This window comes from Corvus moneduloides, chromosome 3 (genome assembly GCF_009650955.1).
Source record: "Corvus moneduloides isolate bCorMon1 chromosome 3, bCorMon1.pri, whole genome shotgun sequence".
Classification (NCBI taxonomy): Eukaryota; Metazoa; Chordata; class Aves; order Passeriformes; family Corvidae; genus Corvus; species Corvus moneduloides.
The window spans coordinates 21,978,375-21,999,720 of record NC_045478.1 but is presented as its reverse complement, the minus strand read 5'-3'; the positions used below and the strand labels follow the sequence as shown (position 1 = coordinate 21,999,720).

Below are 21,346 nucleotides of genomic sequence, written 5' to 3'. Positions count from 1 at the left end.
TGAAAATCCAAGTTTAGGATCAGCACCTTGTATTTCTGTGCAACAAGAAATTTTCTGTGTGCTTTAGGATTGCTGTAATCTGTAGATTTTTGCAAGAAAGACTTACAAGAACCAGAATAGTTGTCACGTTTCTGCTTGAAGTTCCCTGGGAAAACCTATGTATGTTAGGCTGGCAGATTCAAAGTGTTTCCCTTCAGTTTAAGGAAAAGCTGAGGACTTAAAAGATATCTGTCATCAGCAGCCTGGCTGCTTAGTTATTCCTAGTCCAGTGTTAGTGACAAATTCTCAACAGAGCCCCTAATAATATCTTACAGTCTTACAAAAAGCTTCCTCCTTTTCTGACTGGTTAGTGGTAACTATGCCATGAAATCCTCTGGGGCCATGAACAAGCACAGCTGTCAACCCCAGTACATGCATCAGCCGTGCACCCGTGCTTTAATCAATTACATTTTGAGTGGTGTATTTGCAATACATTGAGAAATTAAAGAAGATACAACATTTGGTATTGACCTACTAATAAGCACCTTCCTTCAGGATTTAACAAATCAGGAGTACTTTCTGTCTTGAAATATATTCCTTATTTGAATATGTATGTTTAGTTGCTGTCTGAATCTGTTTATAAGTTGTAGTGGTCTAGGGCAGGCACCAAGACCTGCCACCCACTGGAAAATTTGTGCTGCTACCCAGATTCCCTTTTGGGAGGCCCAGTCTTAGCTGGAAACAAAGAACAACATAGAATATATTTTATTTGGTGTAAGTGCTTGGAAAGTTAGAACAGTGTCTAAGAAAAGATTTTAGTTTGTGGTACGAATAAGGTTAGACATACCCTCCAAAACTGGGATTACTGCAACCAAACTGTCTCTGAGAATGATCCCTGGCATACAACAGTGCCCCGAACACAGCCAGACAGTGGCTGGGACAGTACAATATGAAACAGTAAAGCTGGAAACTCTTCTCTTTGATAATAGCCAAAGTTGATGGTTTTCTTGCAGATTGCAAGGTAAATAATTCAATTTAATTAAGCCAAAAGGATTTTTGCCTAAGGTTTTTGTTTTATTTTATGAAAAGGCGAGTCACTATGGTAAACCATATGGTATTGCCTACAGAACAATAAACAACACTTGGTCAAAGGTTTCACTCTCAATTTCTTTAGTTTATGTCCCAGGTGAAAAGATGAATTTGCTAAGCCATGAGAAACTCCCAGTCACATTAACAGAACCTGCAGATTTTAAATCAGGCTATCACTTTGAAACTCTCCTCACAGGTATATTTACAGTTTACTTATAAAACGATATATTGAAAAGATAAAAAGGAAGGTAAATAAAGATCTATTGGAAAAGATATATAGCTACATATTTCCCTATAGTTTTAAGATTTGCTTTAGTTATTTAATAGGCCATATTGTAGGTAGTTTGAATGAAAAATAACCCAGTCAAACAAAATCTTCCAAAACGTGTTTAAACGTGTATGATAGAGTATAGCAGATAAGATACAGAAAGCATTATACTGATAAAAAAGGTGTAAAATGCCCAATATATGGTACGATGATATATTTACTATTATATCTAGTGTAGAATAGATTATATTTTCTATTTCAGAGAAAGCAATGAAATAACAAAAAAAGATAATATAAACCAGTCCTTCTAGAGAAAAAAAACAGAACTTTGAACTCTTGAAAAAAAAAAACCCATATATTTCCTTTAGTAAACATAACAAACTCATTCAGAAGTAGAAGGTTTATTTCAGGGATGGAAGATGATGTCAGGTTTTCATCCACTAATCACAAGAAACTGTACCTAATTTAAAATGAAGCCACAAAATTGTCTTTTAAACACAGATAATTTTTTTTCCTATGGATGCTGACCGTTGTCCATAAGACACAAAGAAAAGTTATCCAAGTCACAACAACTTCCAGAAAGGTGTATAACATAGTGTAGTGAAGCTTACTTTTGATGATCTCCGAGTGGTCTTTGCCCAATGGATTTTAACAATGACTCTGGTCGAACTGTTAATTTTGGCGATGTCTTGGGGCTAGTATCAGAATCTCCACTTTCTTCATCTCCCATGGCCTTAATATAGCTCCCACTTCTCATTCTTCTGCACGGGATCTCTTCATCTTTCCCACCAGCTGGATATCCTCCCCACTCATCCTGAGGTACCTAACAGAGACCATAAAACACACACACAGAATGTGCTTTATTCTTTTCATATATTTAAATACTTCCTTACCTTTTTCCTTTTATGAAGACAAAAAATGAATTAATTTTTCTTCAGAAACAGATAGTTTATGAAAAGATTTCTAAGAACCCTAAATGATTTGGCCATTTAACTTCAACTACAGAGCTGGAAATTTTCAGTTTATAAATGTTAGAACCCAAGGAACGATGAAGTCATGGATTGTGAGCTGAGCTGCAATATCTATTTGTAGACATGCTCTAAATTGCAGGAAGTGTCTTAAAGTTTGCACATAGATTTTACTGGTAACAGTAGGTTAATCAGGTATCTCAGACCTAAAACTCAATGAAAGCTGAGGACTTCAGGGTTTATTACCAGTGATGTATGAATGACATATTTAAGATAAACAAAGCCATGATCTTCGCATAAATGGATAGGATTATGATTTAGGGCAAATTTCTGTGGGGAAAAAAGAAAAAGTGGTAATTTGTCTTTTTCCTATTTAGAAACTGCAAAATAGTTGATAGAGACTGTAATATATCAGGAATGCAACCATTTAAATAATATGTGTGGTTGCAGGGTTGCAGTTGCTTTTATGAAGTTGAGGTGGTTTTCCAAATAGTAAGATCATTAGTCAGATAATCAACAGCTGGTGGATGGACATCTCTCACCATTACAAACTGCCAAAGAATTGAGCAGGAGTGGATTCTTCAATCCAAAGTGAAATCAGCCTTGTTTTAAGGCCTATGATTAAAATCAGCAAGCTTGTCTCTGCCAGTATTGCTTTTTCTTTTTTTTTTTCTTTTATTTAATCTTACAAGGTGCTGAGTCCTCTGGCTCTAATCCAGAATCACACTTATGTATTTACTTAGTTTAAAGGATATAGGCAACTCTCTGAAATGCATTATAAGGACTCATGGTTAAAAAGAAGGATGTGACAGAGTTCATCAGTGGACCAAGGCTGATGCCCTGGGCAGCATCAAACCCTTTATCAACATAATGATTCCATCTATATTAAGCAGTTTAATGCCTTTATTTACTAATATACTATAAGTCTGAAATTGCAGTTAAACATGTATTGTAGTTTCTGCAAAGCAGGATGTCTAATAAAGATTTTCAAGTCAAACTTATTTGAGACCTTCTATAGACAGAGTTAGTTCACTGTGGAGCTGAAGCAAATGCTCCCACTGGTTTCAGCAGTCTTGGAGATTAGGTTCAAATAACTAACATGATCTGCTTGCCATCTTTATGGCCCTTTCAAGACAGATGAATTAGCCACCATTAGGTGAACAGACCTGGTGCTTTGAGTCCTAAAAGAGGATTAAGGGAGAAATGAAGTTTTAAAAGGGGGTGAACAAGTGAAAATAGAGATATTAAACTAAAAAACCCAAGCTTAAGACAGAAAAAAAAAGACTGAAAAATGAAGTCAGATAAGAAGAGATGAAATAGATTGCACATATCAGAAAAATGTTAGAAATAACTATCAGAGAATAAAAAAGAGTAATATTCTTATACAAAGTAATAGGACAGAGCATGAATCTGAGCGAAATATGGGTAAGATCATACAAAGAAACAAACTTTTCACATTATTCACCTTTGGATAGTGATTGGAAAGGAAGCATTGAAAATCTTCCCAAATTTGAAGCCTGTAAATGTGATGCTCGTTTCTTTTCTAAGACATAGTATGTATAAGATTAATGTTGCAGGAATGTTTTTTATGATTCTATGTGACCTAAAAGGTATTTATATGCAGTCATAGTAGTCATAGCCAGTCTCCTAAAATACTAAAAATGAATATATTTAATTAAGCATTTTTTAATCTACAGCTGACAACAGTAACAGCTGCAAAAATCTGAATTAGAGAGTCATTTTATTAGTTGATATCATACAAACATACTCTTACTTTTAAATATCCTTTATGAAATGTATGTCAGCATGGCTAAAACCAAAATCCAAATGCTGAAAAAGAAGTTACTGGCATCTACATAGGCCCACTAAAAGAGATACCATTCAATTCTCAGTACTAAAGCAGAATTATCATGTCTTAATATTATTTTCTTAAAATAAACCTCATAACTTTTTCATAGAATAATTATTTTGGCTTGAAACATCTTTCCTTCATTTTAGTTCAAAGATAATTAAATAGAAAGTTTAAAAAGACATTGATCACTAACCTTTTACTTGCTCAAATGCAGAAAATTATTACTTTCTCAACTTTATTTTGTCTGAAATTCCATGTTCAAATAGCTAGATGAGGACTGGATTTAAACGGGTATGCACAGGCTTATTTGTTGATTGAAGTTGCAATCTTATTTTAAAAGACAGGAATGACTGATTTTGTACATTAAAATATCTAAAAAATTAAGCTTCTTCACTGTGATAAGGACAAATCTCACAGTTATGTGCTTTACTTTTTCTGTTGATTGCATTTCTTTTGCTTTCTGTATTCATAAGCTATATGAATTCACATAACAGCTAAAGACCAAAGCTAAAAACCAAAGAAGCGCTGCTCCATTTGTGCTTGTGATGTGCTCATGGTACACACCAAGGCAACAAGAATCCCTTTCTAATCAGACCAACTCACTGGCTATCACAGAAGCATTTATGGTTGTTACAACATTATTCACAATTAAAATATCAGGGTTTGGTTGGGTTATTTTTTCCCTTAAGCCATTCAAAGGAGCACAATGCAATGAACACAGTGAAAATTCTTCTGGAACCTGGTGAGGAAGTTTGACCACGTGTTCTCTCAGAAGGTTTCATCCAGAACTTTGGAGAACTGCTGGAGTCTTTTTGCCACCTTCAAAATTAAAAAAAAAAGTGCCCTTGACATTGTTTGTCCTCATGGACTGAGAATAGAAGCAAAATTTGAGTCCCAGTTCAGCTTGGTTCTTCATTTACTTGAGCTGATAGGTTAAATACTTGGAAAAATCGTTCCAAATCCAGGCCATCTCAGACCCCAACACAGCTTTAAAGAAAAGCAAAAGCATTATACGAGTGCAGGAAGGATTTTTATTTTTAGATATTAACAAAAATATTTAACATCATATATGAGGGTCATTAAATACACATCTTCCAAAATATGGAAAGCGTTTTACAACTTGCAGAAATTCTATCCTACAATAGCTTCCAGCTCCTGAAATTCCCATCTGCAGGTCTTGCAGCTGCTAATTTGGAATAATTACCCTAATTATCTACTTGCATATAGTGATGAGTGCTGATATTTATAATGTCTAAAAAGGCCTTCCTTCTGTTCTAGATGTTAACATGAATCCCTAGTAGTTTCTATCCACAGAGGAGTTAGACTGCATATTACTGTATGAATTTCCTTCTGCAAGAACAACTGGCTGACAAGGTCTGGCTGCTGATATGGTTACAGCTATTACAGAAGAGGATGAGTGTCCTTCATAAGCATCATTCAGTGTTTCTGTAAGGAGCACCAGGATCAGAAAATTTGACATCTCTCAATTGTCCAGCCACAGATTCATTTTGATATCTTACATTAATCACCTAGGGTCAATTATAATAAAACACCTGGTACCTAACACTTACTACATGTTACGAAGCTGAAGTTATAGTGAACCCCAGAACCTTAAGAGCGATGCTAAATTCCCCATAAAGGCATTTCAGAGAGTTAGTTCCTTCAAAGTAGTATCCAAAAAGTCCATCTAGTTAGCAATCAAAATGTAAAGTGTGAAAAAAAATCTCAAATAGTTCTCCTTTCTTGGGCTTACTGTATCTGATTACAGGCAGCAGAAAGGCTTTCTGTTATTTTCCAGTCAGATCCTAAAATCATCTTCTGAAGAAAAATGTTCTTATTTCCTTTTCTTTTTTTTTTTTTTCAAAAGAACAGTAGCCTTATTCTTTCCTTCTGTTATGAAATAGCTGTGGAAGTTGAAGACTTTCTTGCTCATCTTCTAATCCATAATGTTTGGAGAGCTCAGGAAGAAGATGACCTAGGGCTCATAAATAAGCTGTTATGTTCTCCTCCTCTTTTTGTCACTCACAGCTTTTTCATGAAGCACTCACAGATTGCTGGGGGAGGGCTGGTTAGGAGAGAGGGACTCCATGTACATAAAAAGGTGTGATGCAGCTTTGTGATCAGGCATTTACCTGAAAGGAGGGAGCTTAGTTATAGCCCCTAGGCCAAGCACTCACATGAATTTTATGTAAAAGAGCGTTTGGATAAAACTTGTGGAGCCTCTAAGCAAAGAAAGAAGTACCTTTGATCCAAACTGATGTACACCCTGCTGCTCAGAATGCAATTCAGGGAACTTAGAAGATGAAGTTTGACCTTCTGTAGGCTAAGGGAGAAACTGAACTGTCATCTTCACAGTGGGTATTCTAGAAACTTTGTTACTATAAAAACAAATTTCCTTGCTTTAGATTAAATGTCACTATTCTTGGTCTTTGTTAGAAGTTCATATCTTAAAATACCCCTTGCTACTAATTTTTTGGCTAAATACCTAGAGTGTCACATGACCAGTAAATGGTCACGAAGGTGATTATTTCTGAATTTTAATCGAAATCTTATTTCTATCTCCCTCTTATAGAAACAGTACATATTTGTGTGACTATAGTTCTTAATTTTCTTCTTTTAATATATCATACATTTTACACTGTGTTTTAATTTTATTAAAATGGGCCAGACCGCCCAGGTAAGTGGTTGAATCACCATCCCTGGAGGTATTTAAAAGATGTGGTGCTTAGAGACATGGTTTAGTGGTAGACTTGGCAGTGCTGGGTTAACAGTTGTACTCAATGACCTTAAAGGTAATTTCCAATCCAAATGATTCTGTTTCTATTCTTCCTGTTGGTGTACTGACTGTGCTCAGACCAGACCTGACAGAAGAAGGATTTTGGATCCCTAACTGGACTACAGCAGCAAGTCTGTCCCCTGATTCTCAAAAAAGAAAATTTAATTCATAGATTCTGTGTGTAAACAACAGCATGTTGTCAGGGAAAACAGAGATAGATTTAACAAAACTACAGAACAAACTAGAAATCATGGAATTCCTGCGGTTGGAAGGGACTCTGGAGGTCTCTAGTCCAGCCTTCTGCTCATAGTATGGTCAGGTACAGCAGATTGCCCAGGACTGCTACAAAGATGGTGAAGGGCCTTGAGGGGAAGCCGTATGAGGAGCGGCTGAGGTCACTTGATCAGTTCAGCCTGGAGGAGACTGAGGGGAGACCTCATTGCAGTTACAACTTCCTCATGAGGGGAGAAGGAGGGGCAGACACTGATCTCTTCTCTGTGGTGACCAGTGACAGGACCTGAGGGAATGGCCTGAAGTTGTGTCAGGGGAGGTTTAGGTCGGATATCAGGAAAAGGTTTTTCACCCAGACGGTGGTTGGGCACTGGAATGGGCTCCCCAGGGAAGTGGTCACAGCACCAACACTGACAGAGCTCAAGAAGAGTTTGGACAATGCTCTCAGGCACATGGTGTGACTCTTGGGGATGGTCCTGTGCAGGGCCAGGAGTTGGACACGGTGATCCCTGTGGGTCCTTTCCAGCTCAGGATATTCAGTGATAATTTGACTGTGTCCAACTGGCTTCCAAAGATGAAGATGCCACGACCTCTCTAGGCAACCTGTTCCAATGTTTGACTACACTCAGGGGGAAAAAGATTTTCCTTATATCTGATGAGAATTAGGTAACCTAGGCTCCCTAAAGCTAATTCTAGGAGTGTGAATATCTAATCTTGTATCTAAGCAATTGTCATGAGTTAGCAAAGCATAGTCCTGGAAGTGATGTTCTTTCAAAGGGGTGCTTACAGCTTCCTCTGTGACCTGACAGAACCTATCGGATGGCCAGTTTGAATATGGACAATTCTTTGAGCCACTTAAAATTGTGACCTCCTCTGTGATCCACACTTAAGAATAGACAACCCCCCCCTCCACAGCTCTCTCTCGTTTCCAGTGCTGGGACAGGTGGCTGCGGGCCCCCTGCGGGGGCCAGCGGGCCTGGCCCAGGCCCTGCTTGGGCCAGGCTGGGCCGGGCCACGGCCATCCTGGAGCCGATGGGCCCTGTTCCACCCGCAGAACCACCCCACCGCTCTGCTGTGGGCAGCCGGAGCGGCTTGGCTCCCCCTCTCCACTGCGGCCAAGATTCAGCTGAAGCTGCCCTGCTGTCTGGCAAAAGATCATGTGACCAACAGCGATAAGCGACATTCCAGCTGCGAGGCCTAGGTGAGATTAACCCTTTTAGTGCTGTGAAGAGCTGAAAACCTGAGGGAAGAGAAAGAGGAGACGCTTAAAGCTGAAATTCTGTTGTAAAGCTATGATACCTCAGAGTACCCATTGTAATTTCATGAAGGCATGGGGGGTGGAGTGTTCAACTTGTACTTGTGAGCAAAAGCACCTGCACTGAGATAGGCAGATGCTGACGCAGCTGTAATTTCATGAGAAATTTGAACAGGGAGAGATGGAAGCAATGAGGACTTCTGCTCCAAATGGGAAAGGAGAAAACCTCAGTTCCTAGAGATGCTCCCAGAGATAGTCCTAAAGATGAAGATGAGGAAGACCCTTTGCTCCCAGGGAAGGAGAAGGGCCTCTGTTCTTAGTGATGAAATGCTCCCAGAGATGGGTGAAGAGAACTTTTGTTTCTGAACGGCTCAACCTTAAAATTGTACCCCAAAAAACTTCAAGAGTGGACCCTCGAAAGCAGTTGTGGGAAAAGCTGCAAGTTCGGGAAGGGACTCACATGCGAGCAGAGAACCAACCCGGGTGGCTGTCTCGTTGTGATAATGCTTTCATAGCATGGACAAGAGAGACTCCTCTTCCTAAATAGACTGAACAAGGTTATTATGGAAGTGATAAACAGGCTGAACATCTCAAGGGTTGTCTTTTTACATTGTCAATGGGAGAAGGGAGAAAGGTGGGGGGAGGAGAAGTGTTCTGAAGGTGTGGTATAATTTTTTTTCTTCTTTTAGGTCTGTTAATAAACTTCTTTATATTCTTTCAAGTTTGGTGCCTGCTTTGCATTTCTCCTAATTCTTATCTCACAGAAGGTAAACAGTAATGAGTATTTTGGACCAAACCACTACAGCAATACTGACAACAAAACTGGAATAAACAATGAAATATTCATTTTTCTGGACTTTGACCACTGTTAATTTGATTTTTTTAATTTCAGTTTAAGATTTAGCTAAAACAGTCAAAATGGCAACAGCCATCAACATTTCAAAAGAGATCTGTTCTTGTTGTTCCACCCACTTCTATGGCATTGGCTCACAGGTCCCAGAATTTTAGAGATGTTCCATGACTAAACTGCTGATCTGCTTAAAACCTGCATATCAGTTTACTATCTAAAATGAAACTCTTCTAAATAAATGGCTTCAGTAGAGGGAGATGGCTATCACTTCTTCATATTTCTTATTCTCAAAGGTTAAAGGGAGGATTACCTACCTCATAGGAGTTCTGTGAAATCTAATTAGCATGCAGATATAAAATGCACTGAAATATTAATTTTGACCTAAATCTTATTTTAGTAATAAAAATTTCACATTTTACTAGAAGCAGAAGCTATCTGCGCATGGAACTAGACTATAGATGATGTGAAGAAGGGTAAGATACGAAACAGTGTGTTGGAGACACATAATTTTTGTAAGTTTATGCTTTCTCAGCCTGCTCAAGAAGATGCCACAATCTGAAATGCAGGTAAGAGGTTTTCTCTTAAATCATGTTTTCTTCAAGGAGCCTCAGAAAAACAGCCTTTGTGCACAGCTGCAAGTAGATGAAAGTAAATGACAATCTTGGAACACAGGGAGGGAGATGTTTTTTTGCAATGGTAGAAAGTTTCCTTGAAACTACAGTGGGAGATGGGAGCTGGACCTCCTGTGTTTTCAAAAATTTCACTGAAGAAGGAACACCAAGCAATTACAATATTATATTCCTGAAGTTAATGGCACTAAGACATTCCCCTGCTTACTGGCTGTGGACTCAACCCTGTTGCTCAGGATTTTTGCGGGAGGGAAGAGTGCGGTATATGAAAATAGAAGTTTGTTTCCTCTGTAGCTAATCTTGTGTCTACAACTCACCACAATTCTTGGTGCACATTTTTGACTAGTTTCTTCTGCATGGCTTTTTACTTTTTTTTTTTTTTAATGTGCTGATTCATTGTGTAAAGAACATGAATTATGCAATGAAGTCATTGAAAAATCTCTACAAAACATGCCAGGGACTCCTCCTCACCACTAACAATGTCATTCTTCATAATTAGCTTTAATTTTCACATGCCACCCTCTACTCCTTGAACTCCTTGACAGCTCAGAAGCACAGAGAGTTCTTACAGCATTCCTGAAGGTGTGTTGTCATTGTCCATCAAGGCAGGAGCTAATTTGAGAAAACAAGAGTCATCTTTACCTTGCCAGCCATTCTCTCCAGGCTTTGCTATGAACAGCCATAGTATTACAGAAAGAGGAAGGAAATCACAGAGATCCCAAACAATATGTACTTTACATTAGGTTGAAAACAACTTCAGCAATTTGGGATTTGGTAATAATCTGGACACCCATGCAGATGATAGAATACAAGCCTACTAGTCCAGCTGGGAGATGTTCAAATAGGCAGATCATTGCCAGCATTATTTATTGTCTGATTCTATTCTCTCACGTGGAGTTCCAAGCAAACTGCACTAAGCAACCCTTGAAGGAAAGAAGACTTCTGTCCAATGTACTAATATTGCTTAGTCAACTCCTGTTTTCTAAAGAACTGTGCTCTTTTCATTTAAATAATGTTTTATAACTCATATCTCACAAATGATGAATTTAAAAGAAAAAAAGAGAAAGAACCAACACTATGTTTCCTAACTGGTTCTCCAGCAACAATGTGAATTATAATTCAAGTATGGCTAAATACTGTAATTGGTGTTGTGAGGACTTTGTGGCTTTGTTTATGCTGTTTGGATGAAAGTGGGCCAAATTCCCGTCCCATTACCATCTGTGCTCGTACTGATGGCACAGATCCTTGCAGTTCAGCCACCTGCAAATTCTCTGCTGTGTTGTTGGGTCTCTCTGGGACCCTCAGGACTCTGTGCTGTTTGTACATGGTGGAGCAAGGTGCAGTCAGACAGCAGTCATGGGCTTGTCCACACTGTAGGTGATTTTAGCCTGCTAAGCCTGGCTTACTGAGATCTTGTGTCAGAGCTTTTATAGTTTCTTAACCTAAGACACAAAATCAGCAGGAAAAAAGACCACAAACCCAAGAAACCTGTGTTTCATTTGGCTGCATATTTCCTTTGGTATATGATCAAGGACACTGCTTTGTGGTCAGCTCAAGCCACTTTAAAATTATATTACCATTAATTTCAGTGGGGCAGGTTTTCCTTAAGCAATACTCAGCTTTTCAAGCAACGCTAGTAATGGTCAAGTGACCTAGAGTGCTACCTGAAAAATTACCCTAACAGCAGTAAGGATAAGTAAAGATAAGTGTTCAGCTGAGCTGGTGAGTTGCTCCAACTCACTGTGTTACTGCACAGCCATAAGAACTCGGGAGAGAGAAGGATGCAAATGCTGTGGTGACTACCTTAGGGCTGGGCAAACACAGGTCAGTAAAGAGCCACTGCCTTGCCTGGAGATTGCTGCCCTGCAGCACTTCACTCCCATGCTGTGGAGCAACCTTTACCTCTGAAACAGTGTGGCTACCAGGAGCGCTCCCTGGCCTGTGCTAAGTACAGAACCAACAGTGTGCCAGAAGGAGTTTAGGAAAATATTGGCTAGCTTGGATGAAAACAATGCCTGAGACCGGCTGAACCACATAACAGTACTGAGGATCATGATGCAGTGTCAGGGAAACCATCCTGACACTATGCAGTTTGATAGAATAGATGATAAGGTAGCAATTATTTTCCTAGTGGAAGTTTACAGAAACATCAAAGATCAAAACTTGGAACTCTGCATGCATGCCACAACCAGCAGCTTTTCTGCCAAGAAAGAAAGTTTGCACCCAGAGTTTGTTTTCTTATGTCTTTGCCTTTTTGGGCCAGCTCATAGATGCATTTTCCTTTAAACCTTTCTCCATAAATTGAATTAAATGCAAATTCAGCTGAAACCAAGCATCAAAAGGCTAAAGACCTAAACAGGACTGCAGCCTGTCTCTTACTACAAGTGAAGGGGAGCCAGGAGTACACCTGCCAGCTGGGCTGCCTGATGGATGGGCAGCTGACAAGGCCCAGGGGACCACAGCATCAGCAACTGAAGCTGACCACAGGTTTTTCTGAGTCAGGAAACACTCCACAGACCATTCAAGGTTACAGAAGTATAAAGTAAGAGAAAAAAAAGTCCATAAATGGAAGAAAAGGAGAGGTCCTCCCAACATACTTACAATGCACAGCACCTCTGAAACCACAGAGACTAAGGAGCAAGGACGTCAGTGTTGCAGAGCTATTATAAGGCTAGAGAGGGATGAACCTAAAAGGTAGCATATGCAGGGCTGACCCAGAAAGTGGCCTGTAGAAAACAGCGTCTTATTTAATTGAAGCAGGAAATTATATCACGTTTTTTGCTTTTTTCCAGTTTGTTGTAGGTCTACTACTGAAAAAACAGTATGTCTTTAAAACACAAATGATTTTAAAGGCTATTTAATAGATATATTTGCCTCTCATCAATTTTTTCTGATTTTAACTAATGATTGATATAATGTTTTGAGCAGTTAAGTCCAGATGACTGCAATTAATTAGCTTCCAGGGCTAAATGAGTATTATTTTTCCTGTCTATCTACTATGTAATGCTTAACTATCTGCATACTTTTCAAAAAGTGTTTCCCTACCGAAGTACCAGGAAACTTGTCCATATGGACAATGAGCTATTTAAACACATTTGCAATGCCACTTTAAAAAACAACCTTTAAGCACAGAATTGTAAGATGGCCAAACCCAGAAAAAACAAAAACAAAACCAAAGCAACATTTGTGAATACTTCACCATTTTTACAGTCACCCCTTTGCAGGAAAAATGGCATGGACTACTCAAGAGAGGAGCTGGGTCTGCCTTAGACAGCACGCCTGTGGCCTAGAAGAGTGTGTAGGCACTACAGCCCCAAGTCCATGTTCCTGGCAGTCTCCTTCGGCAGGTGGCCTGAGAATATATAATAGTAAGCTACTCCTGTATGAAAACTTCTTCAGAACCAGTGACACCTTTGAGTAACAACTGCAAAGTTCAGCCTTCGGCTTCAGTGAAGTGAACACTGAAAAAAAATTTGGAAACACACTTCTAACATTATAAAGGAGGACAATTCCCCCTGATTAAAAGGCAGTGGGATCACGGCCTCCCTTTTCTACTCATAGCTTTGAAATTTCCACTGTAATAGGGACATGTTCTGGCAGCTTTCAGAAAATGCTAGCTCTGAAATCTTTCTACTCTCGTTTGGAGAAAAGTTTCAGCAATTCATTTCATCCAATGTGAGGATTCTAGTATATGGGCATGGAAGCTTTCTTTTTTCTTTTTCTTTTCCTTTAGAAGGGGATTTAAGTATTCTGGGATTTGTGATACACAAAACCATCAGCATTCCGTAAATACAGGGAAGAGTAAGCATTATTACTCCTTTTTATGTAATGCTCCACAAGATGTTGCAGGCTGACTTTAACACTGTGAATGGACCATGGGGCAAAAACTGTCCCATCATTTCCCTGATTGTCTGGGCACTACCTGTCTGTTCTGCACATCTCCACTGCTGACTGGGAGGGCATAGGGGTAGCTGAGACATCCTTGTGGGACTGTAATGAGCTGTAGAAAACCGAATGGTATAGCATTTGTCCATGTTGATTTAGGATGCAGACTGCCCTGCTACCCTACTGTCTATACTAGCTTTTCCTGCTGTGGAAACAACCCAGTTAATTCTTGAGTGGTGGCTGATCATAAATCATTGTGAAGGGAGTGTGGATGATAGTAATTTGGATGTGAGTATCAAAAGTCTGCTAGCTATGGCTAGCTCCGGCTAACTCCACAGTGTGTACTCACTGGGAGAGGACTGGATGTAGTTTCTGTAGTGCATGCAAGGGTTTTATGTCAAGCAAACAGACACAATCTAGTTTCACAAAGATGAAGTGCTGAGAAAAGTGTATTGAGTTCAAATCCACCCATCCTTGCAAACCAGAGGGAGAGTGCAAAGCAGTTGTGTGCCTCACATGGGCAGTGGTTTCATTTGTGGGAATTTGTCCTATCCCCGGTAGAGTTCCTGGGAAAATGCAGCTGAGGGCTTAACGCCTATTTATCCATGAGCTTGTCCTCAAAGATTTTCTCCACGTAGGCTTTACTTAAACCAGAAAAGAGCCTTGTTGAAACTGCTGCTTTTTTCTTTTTCTCTTTTAAAGAGATGAACTCTGTGCTCTTCTTTCATTCTGCAGAGTACAGAGCTAACAATACTACCCACATGCTTTGCAGTGCCTCTGCTGTAACTGATGACGCTCGTACTTAAATGCACTAGGAAGACAGGAGTGGGTTGAAGCCATTTTTAGAACAACATGCTATTTCCTTTTTTAGTGCTGACTCATTCATTGTACCTTGTGGTATGTTTACCCCAATTGCTTGCTGCTTTGGAGGCTGTTGAATGGGTGAGGAAGGAATATTAATCAGTGACACATTGCACTGTGCTCCGGAACTACAGTCATGGTGAATGTGATGCTCTTGCCTATCTTTTGGCTTAATTGTGGGAATTATTTTTCTTTAACTAGCATTAAAAGTTATTCCAGTTCTGGAAACTGTAAGCAACTCTTCTGTGCACATCCTTTCAGCACAGTTATCTAGTTCATATCCTTTTTTTTTTCTGTTAAAAATCTTTGCTCCTTGCTAGTACTCATATCAGAGTGGAATTAATCAAAGTCATTGCACTGTACACATGTGAAACCTAATTAGCCAAAACAGCTGATGAAGATAGAGGAGATCTCACAGCTCATTTATCTTTTTCTTTACATATTTTATCTTAAAATGAAAATGACTTGGAAAACAGTAGCAGCCACTATGGCTAAAACTATACAAAAGTGTGCATTATTGCATGTGTGACCTACTTCGGCTGTTTTGCCTGCTGAGTGAGGTGGCAAAGTGGTTGTTGCCCAGAAATGTACTGAAATACTCAATTTGTCTTCATTCGAAATAGAAATTAAAGTCCCATACATAATAATGGCAGCCAATCATTCACAATATATAGTGATATAGATATATGATATATAGATAGATAAATGCTGTTAGTATATGGGTATAAATGGTTGCCCTCTGCTCTTGAGATGATAGTTGACCATCTGGTTGACATTACAGCCCTCTCAAACGGGCTTCTCACTCTTCCCCTCTCCCTAGTCTCTGGACATTCCCACCACCTCCAATGTAGAAGGAGTGATGCAAATCTAATCTGGGTTTTAAATGAGAAGAATAATCACTATTTTATACAGCCTTATTTCAACTAATTTAGTTCTCTTAAACCATCCACTTTAGGACTAGATGACCACCCATGCTTGAAAAAGGCATGTTGCCTGAACCACCTCTGACTTACACCACAACACTCCCAGTCCAAGGAGAGGCCCCAGCTGCAAGGACTCTGTGAAGGGAATGTAAAACCCTAAAAGAGGAGCCAGAGATTAAGCTTGGAGATTTACCAGGTTAAAGAAATACTTGATTTCAACTCTAGGACATGACTGAAGAATATAATGAGCAGAAACCTTCAAAATCTCATCTCATCTCCTGTTTCCAGGAATTTGTTAATTTGCTAACAGCTTCCTTCCTAGAAAGGAAAATCCTATATTCACGCTTCAGAGTTTCAGTTTGAAGGAAAAGAACCTCATTAATTATGGTGGAAGACAAAGTGGAAGCCTAGAAACATAATACAGAAAACAAAGTCTCAAGCACAGGCCTAAGACACTGCCATGGTCTTTCAGTTTGAGATTCTGCATATCTAAAGTCTCAGTGGAAAACAGAAGCAGAAATATTTCATGCAGATACTGAAAAAAACAGTAAGAAGAAGACCAGTAGATAGAAAAGTGAGTTGGCTACTGAGAATGCTCATATAGCTAGGTAGTAGAACAAAAGCCATATATAAAAATTGATAATATTAATGCATAAACAGAAAATTAATTTTTATTATTCTGAGGTATGCTTATGTATTAGTGTATTCATTGAAGGACTATAATTTCACAGCTTTATTTTAAAAATAATTAAAAATATATAGCTGACATCAGTCAGGACCAATGTATTTAATATCACTTTAAATACAGAGACCCTGTGAAGGGCCTTGGGATTTTAAACTGATCTGTTCACTTGTGCACCTCAGGGAAGTCTGCTGCTGCACATCAGTGTCATAATCCCTTGAATTCTCATTGCCATCTACTCTTGAGCAAGGCAGTAAACTCTCCTGGGTAGGGATTCCCACATGTTTCTCTACCTTTTTAGTTTCTGAACCTAATGATTATTTTTATCCAATTATTAGTCAGTGATGCTGCTTACACTGCCATAAGAAAAGTTAAATATCCCTCCTCAGTTTTGCAGATAGAGCAGTTGAAGTGTGCAGTGATTAATAAATTAGATTTCCTGGGTCAGAGAGAAAGTTCCTGGCAGAGCTACTAATGGGACATATCTCTGATCTTTATGATTACTTTGTGACAGCCCAACATCCCTCAAAGCAAAAGTTTCAAAACTAGGCATTTAGTTATGACATTGACAGAATGGGGTGCCTTCAATTTGTTTGCTGACCTTGGGCTAGTGAATAAGCCAGCCACTCAGTCTGAAGGATATCTATGCTCTGAATGGCATGTTCTGATATGATGAAACATATGCTTTATTTTAATATTTCATAATGAGAATATTTCTGTTATAGAATTCCTTGTATTATTGCTTTGGACACAAGTATAGATTCCTTGTAACTGAATACTTGAGTCTTAACAGATTTCCATCATAGGATCTCTGTGAATAGGGAATGGGTACTATGCCATTTTTAAAGGGTCTTAAAAACAAAGATTTTGTGCAGCAAAAATTTGAATTCACATCTCCTAGATTTTAAGCTGGATAAACCTACTAGTGGATGAACCTTCCTAACTGCTGAATGAAAATTCCTTTCTGTAGAAATTTCCTATTCCTTTCCCAATTCACAAAAAAGCATAAAAAAATGACATAAAGGAGTGTGCTTTTCTGACCCCTAGGCTTGTCACTTGGGCTTGATCTAAAGTTTGGTGATAGCCAGGTTAGTTTGTGAACTCAGTCTTTCACATTCACTTGAAGATGCTGATATAAATTGGGAGTAAGGAGAAGGCCAATGAGAAGTAAAAATTGATGGCTTCTGCAAAGACAAATGAGATGTAGTGGTGGGGAAGAAGAAACAATGAAACATGATTGAGAAGGAAAGCACTAAACCCAAAAGAGATGTAGAGGAACCAGAAGTGTGTAACAGGAAGGAAAAAACTAGTCATATCTAAACTTCTCCGTAACGTCACAGCTGTATGCATGGTTTTAGAACATAGACATATGTTCCATAGAGTTCCATAGAGTGGAAGTCTCTGCACATGCGCTTCCAGTTCTGGCTCATTGAGTTAGATCAAAAACTTCCAGGGAAGTGCAGTCTATTTTACATACATGAGATTGTACTTGGATATGATAAAATACCACAGCTGTCAGTCTAGGTTGGAATCAATTTGCATGGTAATGCTATGAGGGCTGCAATTTATTTTCCTTTCTCTGCAATGAGAAACTTTCCCTGTTTCAATAGAGAAGATTGATCCTGGATGTCTGCATATGCATTTGAAAAGATCTGGCTCTTCAAGTGTGACTCATTGCTATTGGACACCTATAGCTCTGACAGGAGAGAGCTCCGCACAGAAGTGCAGTCACGTTGCTAATCTGTGTTTGCCAGTTTCTGTAGGGCCCAGAGAAACTGAAAATATCCAAATACATAAATCTGGACCAGAGATTTCCCCATGTTAATGTGAGAATCAGTTAAGTTCTGGAGAAAGAGGAGTTCTTTAAAAAGAAATAGAAAAGAACATACTCAGAACAATGTGGGCTTTGAAGGCTATACTTAGTACAAATCACTAAAGGAATATTGGTATTGTACATTTTTTTCCAGTGACAAAGCTAGCTGATGAAGTTATCCTCCAAGGTACTCCCTCCTTTCTGCTCTGCACCCACTGCAGTTCTCTGTATAATCTGATGTGCTAATGTCACTTGTGATGGGACTGTGCTGTACGTAGGCCAGGCAAATGATGTAAATGTCTAAAAATAGTATTTTGGAAAGTATTTTTTTAAACTCACGTCACTTTACGATCCAGACCATTGTGCAGCATGATAAATAGTTACATTAGCGTGACCTTGGGGTGGCAAATGGCATCAAGCAGAAGGTATAAAAATTTAAATGTAGGAGAAAGTGAGAGCTTTGTTGCTGAAAGAGAAAACGTGCAGAACACCATCAAAACCAGTCTGAAGGCCAGGCCTGAAATCTCTTCTCTCTGAGGTACCCATGTATTTTTAATACCCATGTTGTTATAGTATGGTCTCAAAGGAGGCTCAGTTCAATATGATCCTGGGTGATGCAACCATTAAAAAGCAATATATGGGCGATCATCACCACAACAAAGCAATTTGGTATCCCAGTAAATCCATTCTTCTGTTATTTACAAAAACATGGAGAAAAGGAATAAAAGAATACAAAAATAGGATTCCCCACAGCCTGTTTAAAATCACTCATTCATAAACGTATTTGAAACACTTTTTTTAGCCCCCAGATTGCTGAAAGAACTGCTCTTTTTTAGTGTGATATATGTATTTCATCAAGGTGTTCAGTGTGAATTCCAAAGATGAAAACACATCCACTGACCTGAAACTAATTTATATCACACCTGTTTTATAGTTTTCAATCTGTGGTCTATAAACCAAGACAAAAGCTAGAGATTTCTCAGTTTAATGGAATATCTGCAATGGGAGAGCAATACAGAAATTCTTTGAGAGGTACCTTTGTATATTTTTTACGATGACTATGGCATATACTGTGCTGCTCTTTTCATTAAAAATCTCAAGAAAATCTTCCTCTTACCTGAAGGTAATGGCACGGCCTCAAGGAAGGTTTGATTTCCTGATGAACCAGAGGCTTATCTAAGTTCAGTGATGATTTGCGATAAGCTTCTTTAGCCTGACTTACTGTAAGCGTGGACCAAGAACTCCTTTTCATATATTTACTATCAGGGGTCATTGGTAGCCCTTCACAAGCCGAACACTTCACATCATTGTTACTTTTGGAAGTCTTCAATGAGAGATCCCCAAAATGCCCCTGGAGTGCCTCAGGATAGCAATGGGATATATGATCTGCATGGTGCCTATTTACCACACTAGGGGTTCGGTAAGTGCTATCGCTGTCCAAATTATCGTCAGAGCTCCACCAGCTACTCATTCCAGATTTATGCTTGCCTTCTGGTTTTCGCTCCTTACTTTTACTCCTTTTGCTATGCTTGGAATGGTGCCCATGATGATGATCGTCCCCTCGACTGTCTCCCTTGGTTCCATTAACATTGCCCTTGGATGATCCTTCCAGAGAATGAGATTTAGTAAAAAGTTTCTGGACAGAATGAACAAGATGGCGTATCCTTCCCGGGCTCTCACTGCGTTGTTCCGCAGCTGTTGAGGTCCGCTGGTACTGTAAAGTATGAAACCCATCCCGGTGAAGAGGAAGTTGTTTCTCAAATTGGTCCAAAAGATTTGCAGGAATACGGTTAATCTTAGGGTTACCGTGAGACATGGCGCAGTCGTCTCTTGAGTCGTAATGTGAGCTGTAGTGCATTCTGGGGAAAGTGCTACTTGACATGTGATCGCCCATTACCATGGGCATCATCATGCACTCAGAATGAATGGAGCTGCGTGGGGAGCAACGATGGTGGTCCAGCGGGCAACTCTCCGTGGGGCTGAGAAGATATGACTGCCTTGGCTCCTGCCCATGGTGGATATGGTCGTGGGTATGTTCACAATCTTCAGGGGATGCTAAGCCACAAGTATGAGCTGAACATAACTGTGGTTGATTGCGACTACCAGATAATCCTTTCATATTCCTCGGAGCAGGAGAGTATCTTTCTTCATTGAAGTGCTGAGAAGGCGACCATGAGTACTGCTGGTCTGTCATGAGAACACATAAAACCTGTGTTATGTGTCTGATTAAAAGATTAACTTGAAAATTCCAAGTATATTGAAAAACCAAACATTTTTTCTCTATGAGCTTGGTGGAAAGTCTCACCATTCATGAAATTTCCTCCACCATTTTAAAACTGATTAAAATTGTTCACTATGAGTAAATAATGAGGTGAATATACCCTCCTTTCTGTTTGCAAAATTGTCTGCTAGCAGTTCTAGATGTTATGAAGCTATTCATTATGTAATTTTACTCAAATTTAATGGATACATTCAAGTTTATTATTTAATATTTATAGCTCATATGTCAAGCTTTGTGGCTAGTCATTTAAGTTACATGGGTCTAGTTTCTGTTTTGGTGGTTTCACAGTTGGATATATTAAATGTATCCTTTCTCCATGGAGCCATTTTTGTACCATAAATTGAACTTCATTTTCTTCAATGAATCTCAGCTTCATGATCCTAAGTTCACTCTTCAGAAGTATAAATAATAAACAGCAAAGAGAAAAAAAAATATGAACGTGCTGAAATGAAGCTCAATTTTTATATTGCTAAACAGTTTATGAATAAGCATTTCATACTATTTGAACATCTGTTATCCTTAGTCCAGAAGTATTATTGCTATTACCATACATGTAGAGTATTCTCTATCAGGCAGTTTTCCCCTTTTTATGACCAAACTACAAAATATTTACTCAATGACTCTAAGTTATTCCTGAAAAAAACAAATATATTTCGGTACATACTATGGGGTTTTATATACTAGATTACTTGTTCCTATGAATCATGTGCTTCAAGTTGTGGTTATTATGCAAGCATGATTGCTAAATAAGAGTAGCTTGTAAGCAAAGATTTTGATACTTAAGCCTTTGATTTTTTTCTCTCATGTAATTTCTTGCAGCTGTCAAATGCTACAAACAGAAAATTAAAAACAACCCCAGAAATAACTTTATTTGATTTTCTCATTCACTTTCCCTCTTCAATTTCAGCTTCTTTAAGAAACATTTCAAAAGCAGACAAAGAGATAGGATGCAAGATAATCCTTTAGAGGATAAGACAGATGTGTAAGTGTTTATACAACCCACT

At 38.8% G+C, this 21,346-nt stretch overlaps 1 protein-coding gene across 1 annotated transcript in view; it reads right to left on the bottom strand.

Moving 5' to 3' along the window:
• Positions 1-21,346, bottom strand: part of DLGAP2 (DLG associated protein 2) — a 459,534-nt gene that overhangs the window by 70,638 nt on the left and 367,550 nt on the right. The window contains 2 exon segments of the mRNA XM_032104583.1: positions 1,948-2,159; positions 19,179-20,248. Of these exon segments, the coding sequence (XP_031960474.1) occupies positions 1,948-2,159; positions 19,179-20,248 (1,282 nt within the window).